Source organism: Talpa europaea, assembly GCF_964194135.1.
Source record: "Talpa europaea genome assembly, chromosome: 7".
NCBI lineage: Eukaryota > Metazoa > Chordata > Mammalia > Eulipotyphla > Talpidae > Talpa > Talpa europaea.
The window spans coordinates 70,061,692-70,077,871 of record NC_140074.1 but is presented as its reverse complement, the minus strand read 5'-3'; the positions used below and the strand labels follow the sequence as shown (position 1 = coordinate 70,077,871).

At 44.1% G+C, this 16,180-nt stretch overlaps 1 protein-coding gene across 1 annotated transcript; it reads right to left on the bottom strand.

Annotated features, from left to right (window-relative positions):
* Positions 1–665: 665 nt before the first annotated feature.
* Positions 666–13,990, bottom strand: LOC311173070 (protein CutA homolog; the record flags this gene model as incomplete). Its single annotated transcript, XM_084236797.1, has 6 exons — positions 666–768; positions 3,782–3,831; positions 4,106–4,151; positions 6,073–6,132; positions 10,362–10,510; positions 13,922–13,990. 6 exons carry the CDS (start codon positions 13,988–13,990, stop codon positions 666–668), a joined length of 477 nt encoding a protein of 158 aa, XP_084092923.1.
* Between the last annotated feature and the right edge of the window lie 2,190 nt (positions 13,991–16,180).

Below are 16,180 nucleotides of genomic sequence, written 5' to 3'. Positions count from 1 at the left end.
GTATGGTAGGTGCAAAACCTGCGCCTCCATTGAGCCAGGCACCAGCACCCTCTAATGGGTCACATTCAGGCTAGGGGTCAAGACTTACTCCCAAGTCTATGAGGCTGTGTATATTCCCTTGTCCTACACACATTCATGAAAGGCCATTCCCAGTCCTGCTTCCTGAGGACTCAGGAGTTATACACCACCTTTAGAAGAAATAATCCTGTGTGTGTGTTCCCAAAATTCAACTATTAGCATTTCATCCTTTTGCATAAAGCATTCGCCAGTCCCCTAGAAGACGGCATTCAACCTACCAACCCAGGTGAACAGGCCACAGACCCACACTCATGAGAAGCAGGAGGGTAGTTGCATCCATTGGACCCTGAGGAAGGTCCAGTGACTGTAGAGAAGATGACAACCTACCCTCACTGCCGCTTACCTCCCGAGTCCCTATATACAACCATCCTTGTCTTCCCTCCCCTGGGGGCACCTTTAAGCATGAAGCACTCAGGGTAAGTCCCACTGGGGTCTTTCAGCCACAGGAGGCTCCAACCTTCAGCCTCCACAGTTATTTAGTTCCTCTGCACTGACAGAAACATGGAATCCAGGGAAGCTAGGTGGCAGGAAGAGGCATCCCCTTCCCCGGAGTACACTGATGAGGCTAGAGGCAGCGAGCAGGGTGCTCAGTCCTCCCCCATGCCCTCCTCCAGCCACTTTAAATAGTGCATGTCTCCTTGGTCCATGGGAAGACTGAAGACCTCTGGGATCTCAAAAGGATGTACCAACCTTTGGAAAGAAAGCAGAATCTTGTGAATAACCATGATTAAAATCAGCCCATGGGCTCAAATCCAACTGGTCAGCCTCATGCCAGGCCCTCTGCAATCTACACAGCCACCTATCAGCCCCATGGCTGCCACTCCGGGTCCTCTGTTTCCCACCTGCACCTAGTGGGGAGTTGGGACAGATGGCTTCAGAGATCACTGGCAGTTTCAAGTTCTAGGTCTTACTAGTCTCTTCCTAGCTTTGAAACCATGGAGAAATCACTTCATTTCTCTAAAGACCCTACAGAAGCAGGTAGGGCAGCACCGACCTGACTGGATGGCTGAGGAGTAAATGAAAGAATGTAATAAGCACTATACTGCAGGCATGATCCTGGCACTTGTATACATTCATTAAATGTCAGCTACTCTCTTGATTATCCCACATCATCACTGTGCCTTCCCCCACGAGACCCCTTCCCCTTCCCCAGTAATTCTGTATTCTCTTCTTTACCTAGCAAGTTCTCTCTGCTCCTGTTATCAGTCGAAAGCCTCTCTACATCTTAAGGCCCAACTCAACCACTGACTTTTTCCAAGGGATCTTTTCCTTGACCCTCCAAATCCTCAGGAAATCCTCAGGCAAATCCCTTCTGCCTGTTTCTTCTGCCTGGCCCTCAGCACACAAGGTATCTTTCTACACTTTCTACACCAAGGAAACATGAGACCCTAGGCCTTAGTCTCCCATCTGCCAAACAGGGGTAACAATCCTCTACTTCCTTTCCTCTGAATGTTGCATTATAAAGTTTTCACGAGATGGCATGTTTAGTAAATCACAACATGGCATTTAAATGTCTGGAGAAGTGGATAGTTTTATCCAGTACCTGAGTATAATGCATTTGTTTAAGTTATTTCAAGGACATCTGGGCCAGTGTTATGTATTTTTATAAGCAGACATTCAGCATATGTTTGAATACAGTATTCAGATACACAGAATAAGATACTTTCAACACTTCATGCTGAGATGATGTACACTTCACATCAGTGTACTCCAATGTGCATCCCAACGCAGGTACAGTCCACACTACAGAAGGGGCAACTGAGGCACATAAAGTGTAAGTAATCTGCAAACACTTATGCTACAATTAGCAAGTGGAGAAGCCAGAACTTAACCCTGGAGGTCAAGTTCTGGGGTTTGCTTTCTTAACCCTAAAGTTGTCCCTCACCAATTAAGCTGTCATTTCTCCACAGTGCTGGTTCTACCAAAGGTGGTTCTAGAGTTGAGACATGGGTGTAGCCAGATAGTACAGATCCTGGTTCCCTAGGAAGTGATAAAAAAGGGTTTTATCCAGATACATGACCTACATCCCTGGCGGCACAGCAGAGTCAGTCTGGGTACTTCTGAAGAACACCACCCCTGAGCCCCACTCCAGAAGAATCCAAGATGGAGCTTCTATGGGAAATTTGAAAAATGTCCCAAGTGATTATAGTGTGTAGTCTGCCAAGATCCCTATTTTAGACCAGGGTTTCTCAAGCTTTTAAGGAATCACCTGTTAAGCTGTAGCTTGACTCAACAGCTTTGGGTGAGCATGAGCTTGCGCAATGCTAGCAAGCCTCCAGGCAATCCAGTTATTCCGGGACCACACCTTGAGTGATGAGGACTTAGACCAGAGGTTCTCCAAGTAAACCATGGATCCTTGGGATTCCAAGACTCAGGAGACTCATGAGGCTGAGATTATTTTCATGATAACACTAGTCTGCTATTTATCCTTTCCGGATATTGACATTTACACTGATGATGTAAAAGCTGTAAGGGGCTGAACTGCTGACCCCTGAGCACATGACCACACAAAAGCACGCGCCCCTCCCTGCTGATACCATAATCTTCACTGCCACATGTGTGCATATAAAAAAAAAAATCCAATTCACTTAAGAATATCCTTGACAAAGTGGTAGAAATTATTAAGAATTATATTTTATTATTTTGTGTGGCAAAATGGGAAGTATACAAAGTACTTAACTGTATAGTTAAGTTCACTGTTATCTTAAACTTGTCTGAGTCACAAGCTAAACTCGACTTTTTTTTTAGGAAACACCATTTTTACTTTCAGATTTCAGTATTAGATATTTTCTGAAGTATCAACAGAGTAAGTGCATTACTCAAATGAGGACAATTTATATAATTTGTTGCCAGTGAAAAAATTCTTGTTTTCAAGGAAAAACTGAGTTTCAAAAACCTGAATTTAGGGCCTCCCTGGTGGCGCAGGAGGTTGAGCGCTGCACTGTGAAGCTGTCCGCAGCCTCTGCAGTGTGGGTTCTATCCTAGCCGGCTGGCGAGAGTCCCACATGGCGCAGCAGACCTCTCCTGTCTCCCTGCTGCTCCCCTCAGCAGTGTATTTCGTCAGTCTGCCTGTTCTGCTCCCCGCTCTGTCTCTGGTGAATCCTCTCACCCTCCCGCGCATCTGGCCTGTACCCCAGTTCTTGTATAAATAAATAAATATTAAAAAAGAAAAGAAAACCTGAATTTATCACTGCCACAAGCATATTAAAGATGCTTCTGAAAAGATCTAGCCTTGCTACAGTCAGATTTTGCAAAAATGTGAAATGATGCCATTCTTCTCACTCTTCTGTTGTTATTTTTAATATGATTACTTTCCATAAAATGCATTATTTATGTTAATAGGTAATAGTTTTTATTGTTACTTTAAATGAACTAAAAATATTTTAAAAGTTCTAATTCAGTAAACTTTGATATAACCCCCACAAACAGAGCTCTTTAGGGTCCTCTGTCATTTTTGAAAGTGTGAAGTGATCCTGAGACCTTTTTGCTCAAAGTGGTAAAATGATTTTTACCACTTTGTCAATGATATTCTTAAGTGAATTTTGAGAACTTCTGCTTTAAACTCACTCACTCCAGCCTCTGATTTTACAGGGACACATGCAGGGTAGATGAAGATTGGTGACTGGACTCTAGATCTCCTGTCTTCCAAGCTCACTCACTTAGTCCCCAGCATGTCCCCATGGAGAAGAAATGCTGGCATTACCTGATGTAGCTGGACAGCACATGGACCCTGGAAGTCTTTGTCTTTATTAACTATAAAAGAAAAAAAAAAAACCACTGCTTTATTAAAAACTCAGCCTGGCACTGCAGCTGCTCATCATCCAGCCATTTAGAGCAGAATTCCTCCAGGTCGGCAGGCCCTGCCGCAAGCTCACTGGTTAACCTAGGGCATCGTATGTGGGACAAGAACCTCAATCAGCTGATCTTTGCTCATTCTTAATTGGAACCTGGGAGAGAACTTGGGAAAGAGGTCTGGTCTTATATTTTCTCTTTCAAGGATCCGCCCTATACCTCCTTTCTCACTCACCAACAGGATCTCAGTGGCTTCTTCTATCTCTCCATTCCAAAAGTACCTGGCGAGAAAAACAAAACCAAATTATAATGTTCACAAGACAAGTCTAATCAAATGTCAAACCTGGCCCAATTTGGTGACTCTCCTCAGGTGGAAACTTTAAAATCTTTTCAATCTCATATAAAAAAGTACAGAGTTAGACAAGGCCTCACAGCTCATATAGTGCAACCATTCTGATACCTGCTTGTGACACACCGTACATTCCTGGAAGTAAGAGGCTCACCATCTCTTGAAGAAGTTGACCTACCCTAACGGCTTTCACATGAGATGGTTTTTAGGGTGTGCCAGCATTTGCCATCCACTTATTTTTTCAACCTCCACCTGAAGAATTACCTCAGACAACCCTGCAGAAACTCCTGGGTTTTCTCTCCTCCAAACCGGGCATCTCCAGCCTTTCAATGCTCATCCTATACTCAACTGTTTCCAGGTCACGCTCTACCCACTGCACTGGTGCTACTTGCATCACTGGCTCTCAAAGTTGAGTGCCCACAAATGGATAAATAAAAAGGCAAGTAGGCTTCACAGATGAAGGGAGGCTTATAAGATAAGGAAACAAGTCCAAAGGTTAAAAATAAAGCCAGCAACAATCTTCAGAAGAGTATGAGAACAGTGTCATAGGATGAAAAAGAAATTTGTCCTGAGAATGATCTTCAGTGGCCTAAATAAAATCTAAAACAACCTAGGCCATAGGCTTTCTCTGTCTCACATTGCTGAGGTAAAAGGATCAATTGTGAAGGAGGATGGACAGCTGAAGGGAATGCTAGGCTAAAATTCTCTTCTGGTTCCCACACTAGCTTTATGTGACTCACCTACATAACTTATGAAAAACTCAGAGCCCAAGCCCCACCATCCAGGATATTGAGCAGATCTAGAACAGAGTTAAAGCAGAGCCAGATTTGGGGGCCACAGCTACAGAGGAAGAGGGAATGACACCACTGGAGGGAGTGAGGAGCTTAAATTAGACAGCACTTTTCTGTTTTAACTTTTAAAGCAGATTATTTATTTTTCTCTTCCCCGCTTCCTCCCACCCTTCTCTATTCCACGAGTGGTATGAGATAAAAAACAAGATGATCAGAGGTTCTCCCTGGTGGCGCAGCAGTTGAGTGCTGGATTGCGAAGCTGCCCGCGGCCTCTGCGGCGCTGGTTCGATCCCCGGCTGCTCCCCAGCCACCGGAGGAGGGTCCCACATGGCGCGCAGACCTCTCCTGCCGCCCGCTGCTCCCCTCAGCAGTGTACTTCGGTCCTTCTGCCTGCTCTACTCCCCGCTCTGGCTCTGGTGAATTCTCTCACCCTCCCGCGCTTCTGACTGTGCCCAGTCATGTATAAACAAAACAAACAAGCAAGCAAATAACTAAATAAATAAAACATGCCTCTATTAAAAAAAAACAAAAAAGATGATCAGAGAGATTAAAGCACAAGACAAACCCTCCATGCTAGCACAGGGATGCTGAAATATTCAGTGAGGGCAATGGTGCACACAGGTGTAACTAAAGTGAAGTGTGAGTGAAATGAAAGGCAGGGAGTGCACAATAAAAGCCTGTCACTCATGCTCAACTCTCAACTTTCTCGGAATCTAACACAAATGGCAGTTATTTTCACTCTCCCTAGTCAGCTTTCTCAGAGATGGAATACCCGGTCTATCTTTCCTAGCAGCAAGCTAGGTGATTTAAACAGTGTGTGTGAACAAGATTCACTGTCCCTAAACTGTAGTTTGTCCTGCCCTCTCTATAAACGGCCTACTGTTGCTTCTGTTGGGTGATATAAATCCACTGGTTGATTTCCTCTGAATACAAATCAACAGTGAGCTGATTACTTAAATACCTCTGAGTTGTTCTTTGACAATTCCCCATTGATTCAATGTTCTTTCCCCCAGCCAGGACCCCACTTAGCACTCCCACACCCCTCCACTGACCAAAACTCACAGGGAAGATGCCTTGGGCAGGATATTCACAGAGGTAGCCAGCTTCTTATCCAGGACAGCCCTAAAGCAAAGAGGGAAACAGTTGCCGAGTTAAGTGTCCAGAATCTCAAGAAAAGGGTTGGGGAACAGGGGTTTCTGGGAATTGTCCAGGAAACCCAAGTCTAAGTAGATAGCCAATCAGATAGACAACAAAAGCCATAATCACTGTGCACGGAGCTCTGAAGACAGCTATTTATAAGTCCCTCCCAGACTTATTTATAAGTCCCTCAACTGCAGCTGAGAAGGCAGTTTTAAGGATGGCCCTGTTTGGCTTAGGTGGTGGGAATTAATAACACTAGATGAGAAGATGGCCTAGATTCCCTCTGGGCCCTGCAGGAGGATGGCAGTGACATTATGCAAGTTCCTTCAGTTCAGGAGTATTTGAGCACCTATCCAAGGTAGGCGGACCCTCTGTCTTTCAGACTGACTCCTGCTGTACAATGAGAGGACGGGGGCAGTCAGTGCTTTCCAACCCTTTTCACCACCAAGAACTCCTTGGTTCACACCCAACACCATCTTCTGCTTTTATCTCTCAGATGTGTATCTAGCTGACAGTACTGCTGATCTGCAGATGCCCAACTCTACTACAGGTAAAGCAAAAAAAAAAGCATCATTTCTTGTGTTTGTCTTTGGCAAATATAGGCGCTTTTCACTTCTTGCTTTTGTAAAGGATTCTACCACAGTCCTAAGAGTAGAGCCATCACCTTTGCAGGTCTCTTAAGATTTTTTTTTTTTTTTTGACAGACCACAAGCTGGTACCCCTGGTCTGCTAGTCTCTAATTCTTGTGCAGAGCATGGTGAACTCAATAAAATGTTCCTGCACTGATATAGGTGTCACAGAAACAGGAGCACCACCAAGTTACCAAACCAAAGAAGTGTTCCCAAGCCATAAACCTCAAGCCCTCAGAATCAGGTAGTCCCTGACCACCTTTCTCAGGTCTCAGGTAGTCAAGGGGGTTGGGTACTCTATTCTTTGAAGTGTTTGGATCCTGCCAAATAAAACCCAGTTTCCTGATCCCTCCTCCCTTCAGCTGCTGCCAAGAGAACTGACCTACTTTCCCTTCAGTCTCAAGCTGAACAGTGCTCTATTTAAGGCTCCTCATTAACTACCACCCTCATTCCCTTGGAAAGTTCCAGGAGCTAAATAAATCCCTGCCTGTAAAGAGAGGCATATGGTACATATTTGTTTAAGCAAATGCTGCAAGTCTTGCTTGCTTAATCATCCACTGAGATGATTCAGTGGGTGGCATGCCTCACAGGCCCTTTCCACTCTCTGCGCCTGAAGTCCCAGGTGACTGATCACAGCAACCTGTCCTTGGGCAGAAGGAGGCAGAAGGGGGAGGACTGTGTTCTTCAAAAAGTCCTATGGCAGGGATGTGGGAGGAGGGACACCAACACGTACCTCTGCAGAAGTTCCTTTACTCTTGGAACTTTTTGAATTTAAATATCAAGATAAATAATTAGAAACAGGGCCTTCCTGGTGGCACAGGCGGTTGAGCGCAGTGCTGTGAAGCTGTCTGCAACCTCTGCAGCACCGGTTCTATTCCTGCCGGCCGTGGAGCAACCCTCGTGGCACAGCAGACCGCTCCTGTCTCGCCCGCTGCTCCCCTCAGCAGTGTATTTCATTCCTCTGCGTGTTCTGTTTCCCGTTCTGTCTCTGGTGAATCCCCTCACCCTCCTGCGTATCTGGCCTGTACCCCAGTTCTTGTATAAATAAATAAATCTTTAAAAAAAAGTTAGAAACAAAAACCTAGTAGGCAGATACAGATGGATGGATGGATGGATAGGTAGGTAGGCAGATAGATTAAGAATAGGCCTCTGGAGCCCTATTTCATGGTTTCCTTCAGTGATCTGGCTTCCGGAAAATGTCTACCTTCTACCAACACCAGGTAATCACCTGCACACCTCCCATTTTTATCTTCAAAACCCCCTTGTCTACATATCTGGTCACCACTGTAGCTGCTACTTTGTGTTCTCTGTCACTAAGAGGATGCATAGATTATGTTTTTTCTCTATATCAAATGAGCCAGGGAACAGGAGATGTGGGTGACCTGCAGTGCAGCTTCATTTTGGCTACACATCATTAAGCTCATCAGAAGTTGGTCTAGTCTCTTTGATATTGCTTCCTCATTTATATGTTAAAAAAAACTTTCAAATACCAACTTTGGGCAACTGTAGATTTGTGAGGCCCGAGAAATATTTAGGTGCTTGATGGCTTATAGTGGAGTTGCTGGGACATAGGAGGAAAAGGCCTTTGGTTTCTGTACTGTGTTCTAGGAAAGGTGTCAAATTACTTATAAATTGGAGTCTACTTAATTAACTTGAGGAACTTATTGTTGAAGACTTTAAAATTATTTCCTTTATTAGATTAATAGATGAATAATCAATAATCTTTATTATTGACTCATATTTTTAATTACTATTTATTTTTATATAATAAATTATTATTAGATAAATATTTGCTCTTACAAATTAATTACATATTATATAAATTATATATTATTTTTATATAATAAAGTATCATATAAAAAATAAAGCATCAAAATTGCTTTTAAAAAGACCAACAGTGAGTCACAGGGGCTCAGGAGCTCATGCTCTTCTGAGGAAAGCAGAAGGAAGTGTACAGCTTTTAGGGCCTTGAGAACCCGCAACGTTCATAGACCTCTAGTTCACAGACTAAATGCATGGTTTGGTTCTCATGGCATTTTTAAAAAATCTCAACTTTGTTACCCATATTTATCATCAAGATATCTCACATCTGGATATATAATTATCTAGTTTCTCACTGAAAAATGAGTCTTGTAACACTGGACTTGCAGTCCTACGAGGTCGCATCTAGCTAGAGCTTGTGGCGTCCACTCCCTCCAGGCATGACGTGTGCCTCTCAGATCAGCAGGGCTCCCCTTGCTCTTTCTTCCCAACCAGCAGAAAGACTAAGTGTTGCTTTCCACCACCATTATTATGCCCCAGCCCACATCACACATTTAAGTGACCTGCCTGAAGGGATCAGTTTTCGTCACCCTGGCCTAAGCCAATTCTCTCTCCATATATGAGAGCAAAGCCCAGAGAAGAGACTTGTCTAAGATCACATGTGGTACTGGCAGCAAAGGATACCCAAGAACCTGTGTGATTCAACATTTGGGATTTTTACCATGTATCCAACATGAGATTTTTCAGTTTAGAATATGTCTGTCAATGAGAACCTTGCCAATAACCAGAACCAAACTGAACCTGAGCTGAACTGGACCAGAACTGAGAGGCAACAGACTAAACTCTAAATGCTAGAGAAGAAAAAACACTAAACTGGCATTGAAGACCTGGTCCCTTCATGGGCTCTGTGGTTAAAGCTGGGGGTCCTGCCAGCTAACATTTGTGGGACCCTCCCCAACATTTACGCATTACTCTCCTACAAATCCTGGAAAGTAGGCCTGTTTGCCTCTCTTCCATCCACGCTAGATTAACCTGTGACCACAATTTGGAGGCTATTCTCCAACGAGTAGATTCAAGAATGCTGAGCTGTGGAGCAAAAAGCCAAATCCAATCCCTCTAGCCCCACTATACTCTTCAAAGCTGCAAATATAAAGAGGTATGAAGAGGCAAAATTCAGATATAACATTTATTGAGGAACTAATACATTCAAGTCACTGGGTTAAGGACTATACTTATTTCATAGCACTTAATCCTCACAACAGTCCTGTAAGGTAGATGGTCTTATCCTATTTTATAATTCAGAAAGCTAATGCTTAAAGAAGGGAAGCAATTTACTCAAAGCCACAAAGTTATTCAGTGTCAGAGCCAAGATTCATTCTGTTCTGATGACAGATCTAGTGCTTTTCCTGCCATCCCATAGTTGTGCCTAGAAATTTGCCTAGTTCTTAGAGTGGTCAGCTCATTGCTTCCATAGTGAACACCTCTGGGGCTGAACAAAGAGACTATCTCCAAGAAGAAAGCTGGAGAATCAGGAGACATAAATTCCCAACCTGCAGGCTCCCACTGTCCTCTCATCTTGACACCTTGGACAAGCCATCTATCTGGGTCTCATACACCTTGTATGTCCCCACTCAAAATATTTTCAGGCCCAGCACTAAGATCTGCCAGGGGATCATTCAGCTGTGCTTCTCATATCACCCCAAGCAAATAAAGGTGTAGTTCACTGCTGGATGGACAGAGTTGTCAGAAGCAACACAAAAAGTAGGCCCAAAAGCAGCACCTCTGGAGCATCAGGCAGCTCCACTCGGAGCTTTACCATACCTGGCAATATCTCTGGCAATTTGCTCATTGGGACAGTTGACAAAGACGATGGAGTAAGTGCCAGAGATGTAGCTGCCCGTGACAGCTGAATGGAGCTGCAGGCTAAGGGTCCTGAGTGTGGGGTATGTCAGGAAAGAAGCCGTCAGGATCTACGAGGTAGGAAAAGAAAAGCACAGGTCAGCAGTGACATGGCCCATTCGGTATCTGCCTGCTCAAGCAGATGGGAACCAAGGCTGGCCATTTTCTCATCGCCACTCCCTACCCACAGAATAATTCCTGGGATCTGTAATCAGCTTTAGTGCTTAGCGTTTTCCTATCTAGGTATTTTCCTCTGCATTTTATAGATGATTTAAAAAAAATAGAGGCTCAGAAATTAAGAAACGTGTTCACAGCTTTTAATTGGTGAAGCCAGGATTAAGACTCAAGTCTGAATGACTTGAAATCTATTCTAATTGTACAAAACTGCTATTGGTGGTAACCAACAGGCGCTAAACCACTGTTGTCCTACGGAGATTATTATCAATGATAAACTCTGACATCTATTAACATTTTAGGGAATAATTTCACCTCCATTCCTTTATATAGGTGCCAGCCACTATAGGCAGGCTAGTAGACAAGAAGCCTAATTGTAATGCAATGCAATCTATGGTCCTGAAACTGAGAGCTGGGGGACCAACTGAAGGCTATACCAGAGGGAGCAGGAAAAGACACTAAATGTACCACCAAACTGGATGTGAGTACTAAGTAGGATTACCAGAGGAAAGGGAGACACTCTAAACTCAAGAGGTACTTTGGGACAGATGACATACCCAGACTGCATGGCTCTGGGGATATGAGACACAGTCCCGGCTAGAATGGTAAAGAAAAGGGTCCAGCTAGGGAGCTCGGGGTTTGTGCTGAGTTGACTGGATGTTTTGGGAAGTTTTAAAGTAGGAGAGTAGTACCACGGTCAGGATGAGCAGAGTACCCCAGGGGAAGATGGGCATGCACAGTAATTTTCACAGCTAGTCATTACAATGATTCAGGGACAAGGCATGACCACCCCAAATAAAGAAGACAGCAGTGACAATGTGGGAGGAAGAAACATTCAAGACATAGTTTTTCTTACTATTTTAATGATAAATATTTAAAGTAAGAGGAAATGAAAAGAACCATTCTGGGGTTCTCTGCTTGGGGCCTATAGTGGCATCTTTCATAAGGACAGAGGCACCTTGCAAGCAGTTCCACCGTGACTCAGGCCAGGCTAAACAGAGCAGGCTTCTCCTCGAAGCCCAGGGCTCAAGCCTCACTCAAATAAACCTCTGTTTTCCCCTTTTTCATGTTATGACCCGGGTCCTGGCTCCTGCTTCTTGGCAGGACCTGAGGAGCACTTTTATGTCTTCAACTGAAGTTTGACTACCGGCCTCTTTGGGCCGGGGTTTTTATTCCCTCCCACTACCTCCACCAGCACCTCCAATTCAACATACTAGTGCCCTGAAAGAAACCAGTGACCATGAAAGAAAAAAGAAACAGGCTTTTCAAAGTTTTTACTGTGTGTGTGTGTGTGTGTGTGTGTGAGAGAGAGAGAGAGAGAGAGAGAGAGAGAGAGAGAGAGAGAGAGATTAATAGCAACTCAATTTGACTAGAGGGAAAAATAAAGGCACCACAGAGCAAGATTTAAATCTTAGTGCCACTACCGCTAACTTCCTGTGGCCTTCAACAAGTTACTTACTCTCCCTTCTAAATTGGCGATTATGCCACTTGTGCTACCGACCTCAGATTTGCTATAAATTCAAACAAGATAGGAAAAATAATTTCTAATCATCAATTAATGAAAGGACTGTTAGCAGGAATTGGGTATACTGGGACACTGTCAGTTGACATGACTGAAAGGTGGCTTCCAGCACAAACACTAAAATAACAGGAGTAGGGGCATGTCTCCAACTGAAGAAGCCATTTCTAGGGAGATCTGCAGCACGTCAGCCAGCAGCTTATCAATGGAACACAGAGCTCATGGGATTAAATATACATTCAACTAAAATGTACTGAAATGCTTACCAACTCATAGCCAAAGTTCAAAGAGGTAAATGTGTCCTCAGATATTATCAAAGGTAACCCTTCATTGAACAGGTAATGTAAGTAGGCAGAACATACAGAAACTGCGACAGACTCAAGACTTGAATTGCAGACTCCCACGCCCATTCTAGGCTCTTTGAACTGCAAAGAACATGATTAGGAATTGATAGAGTGGGGTATTTGGCTTCGCTTAATCCAGTGGTTCTCAATTTGGGGCAGTCTGGCTCCCCAGGGGACATCTGGCATCATCTGGAGACAATTTTGATTGTTCTGATGGAGAGGAGATGCTATTGACATCGAGTGGGTAGCAGCCAGGGATGCGGCTTAACCGCCTTCTGTTGTATGGCTGACCAGGCTGAGAGGGACCGTTACTTTCCCATGTCTCTCCCATTGGACATGGGCTCTCCAATCTCATTCATTTCTGTATTCCCAGGGAGTATGGACTTGGAAAGTGTTTGTGGACTACATCAACAAAGTATCAGATACATAAAAGTCCAATTGGAACCAAGGGTTGACTATAAATATATTACAAAGTGTCATTATATGAATGTAAAATGAACTGAAAATACACACATTACAATATTCCCTAACAGAAACATTATAATGGGAAAATAGCTACTATAATTTTAAAAGAAAAGTCTTTATAACACTGTCATATTTATCTTTTTCTATATACCTTTTCTTATTTTGCATTCTCTTAAAGTATTCTGTGTATCTTTCCACTTAGTCAAATTTTATTCTGCCTTTTTCCTCTTTTTGTCCTGGAGTGTCCTGGAGATTATAGCTGACTTTACAATCTGTTAAAACAAAAAGAACCTCAGAATCTACATAGTGGCTCTAAACTTGTAATCCTCCTAGCTTTCAGGAACCTGTGGCTACTCTGAAATTAAGTACATTGTTACTAATTTTGGTGCAAATCCAGAACTTTCATAAAAGAAAATCAAGAACATTTACAGTGCTCAAGGTCGACAGTCACTGATTTGTGCCAATTTTTACAGATGAGGAAAATATGGGCTAGATGAGAGTCTAGAGCTAAATGCCTGGGCTTCTAACCCTATCTGACAGATCACCTGGCCTCCCTCCCCAACCACATCACCACAGGGGGTACTCTGCAGTCACTTGGGAGCTGAACATTTTAAGGTATTTCAGAGATGAGAAACAAAGCAAAATACAGCAAAACGGAAGGGCAACTGCAATAGAAAGTGAAAGAATCGATCATGTGACCCTTAGATGAGCCCTTACCAGCAGACACTCCAGCCCCTCCATTTCCTGCCCAAGGGAACACCCCAGTCAGCCCTCCTCCCCAGGCTGGGAGTGAAGGGATATGGGTGATCATCATAATCAGGACCCCAGTTGGCATCTCCGGGGATTTTAAATCACCCTTCCTCTCCACCTGCCCGCCCCAAGCTCAAAATCCCAGGCACGGTCAAGGGAAATGTGCTATGCCTTCTTTCCTCGCTTCCAGGTGGAAGGTTTAGGGGGGAGGGGATCAGTAGGGTACTTACCAGGAGGCATGTAAGGACAGAGGGCCGCGGGTAGCCTGGCAAAGGGCATGGTGAGGCCAGCCTGTCCATGGTGCCGCCGGTATCTTAATGGCACAGCTTCAGCAAACTGCAGCTTCAGGCTGAGTGTCTGGCTAGTGGGCGGGCACTGAGGGCCTAACTGTCCTCTCTAACCACCTGCTGCTTGCCCCACTGCCCAGCCTGGCCTCACCCAGCCGCCTGAAAGGGGTGGGGGGAGTTCGGAAATGGGAGCGAAATAGGGAAGAATTTTCACTAGGCAACCCTCTCCCCAGAAATATCCAACCTCAGCACCATAGGGAGACCTGAACTATTTCACTTTATAGAGGCCCATCTCGCCAACAAAAACAAATGAAGCACATACAGGGCTGCCTTCATCCCCTAGATCACCCCCTTCTCCCAGAATCTCCCAACTAATCTTCCTTGGCTTAAAACACTTGTCAGCCTGTGCTCCCTAGGAATCCATTCATCTTTCTGGCCAGCTGTTCTGTGGTCTTTCCCACAATTAATCCCACAGTCCTGCTCCCCTAAAGTACTCTGTACACACTTACATTGCAACATTTAACACCAACTATAGGGAGCTACAAAGAAACAAGAGTTGCAGCAACTAACAACTGTTGCCTTTGGGAATGCAGAGTCCTGGTTGCCAAGCTTCCCAATTTTTTTTTTAAAGATTTATTTATTTATGCATACAAGAACTGGGGTACAGGCCATAGGTGGGGGGGGAGGAAGGGGGAGAGACAGAGACAGAGTGGGAGCAGAACAGGCAGAGTGACTGAAATACACTGCTAAGGGGAGCAGCGGGGGGAGTCAGGAGAGGTCTGCTGTGCCATGTGGGTCAGCTCCCTGGCAGGGGACGGAACTCATGCTGCAGTGGCTGCAGACTGCTTCATAGTGCTGTGTCTTAACCCCTTGCACCACTAGGGAGGGCCAAGGTTCCCAGTTTTTTGATCCAGCTCTTCAATGTGAAATATACTAATTTTTAAATGATGGCATTTCTGGGCCAGGGGAAGGGACTGAGTGCACAAGGCACAAGCAAACTTTTAAGTTAAGGGAACTACTCTATATTTTGATTATGGTGGTGGCTCCACGTGTTAAGCAAGAAATTTCACAATTAAGTTTGTAAACTGTATTGTCCATAATAGTAACTTACCCAAAGCAGGAATGTGGGGAGTACTGAAAACCAATTCAATTGTTTCAGACAGGCCAGACCAAAGAACACACATCAGTCAGTCAAATCTAGCCTGTAGGTTGCCAGTTCACAGTCCCTGGGTTTATTTTCATTATCTGTTTACCTGTGTGTCTCCTTCTTGGGGCTGTAAATTTTTAAATGCCTGCTACACTGCCCAGCAGTCACACAAAGTAGTTCATAAATCAGGAGTAGCCCCAGTCCTGCCATGCGCATCATTAGTTGTGCTGATTCAGAAAAGTTACTTAACTGCTGTGAGCTTGGGGGGTGGGGGAGGGGAGGCGGGGGCAGAAGTGGTAAAGAAAGTGTTAATACCTCCTTCATGGGTATTACCTAAAGTGACCATTAACAGAGAAAATGAGTACTAAGAGTGCTTTATAAAATATAAGGCCATGTCAGCATTTCAAGAGCAAGTAGTTACATTCCAAATACCAAAGTTAACTCAGAAAATCTCCATTTGTCATTGAAGAACTTAGTACCTGGAAAAATAAGGTTAAAGAAAATGAGGCTGAGTGGTCCTAAGGAAGCCTTTATATTCAAAGTCCACTAAAATAGGACAGTGCTCTTTTATACCTATATATTAATAAGAAAGGCCACTTTTAATTACTATTTACCTTAGATGCTGAGTTAGTTTCCTGAGATGATATCCCCAGGTTTAGCACAGTAGCACAGGACCCCACAGTTAATTCTCAATGATGTTTGTTGAATTACTCAATGATGTGAATGTGTGATTTTAAGGTGATTATAAGGATGGTCTCAATGAAGATAGTGTTGATGGCAACTGAAGGATGGCAAGAAATGAATGCTATTCGGAAGAAACTGCCTCTGGATTCTCCTCTTCCTTTAACTCTGGTATCTCTACTCTCTTCAGATTCACTTCCAAGGTTAGATTCCAAAAGTCCAATTCTGCATTTATGACTTTGGTAGATTCTTCAGATGCTACTGTTTGAGGGTCCAGGCTCTTCTTCTAGAGGCTTCTTGTCCTCTTTCTTTCTACCTTCTACTCTTCCTCTCAGGTTCTGAGAGGAATTCAGACAGGCCCGACCAAATTCCTC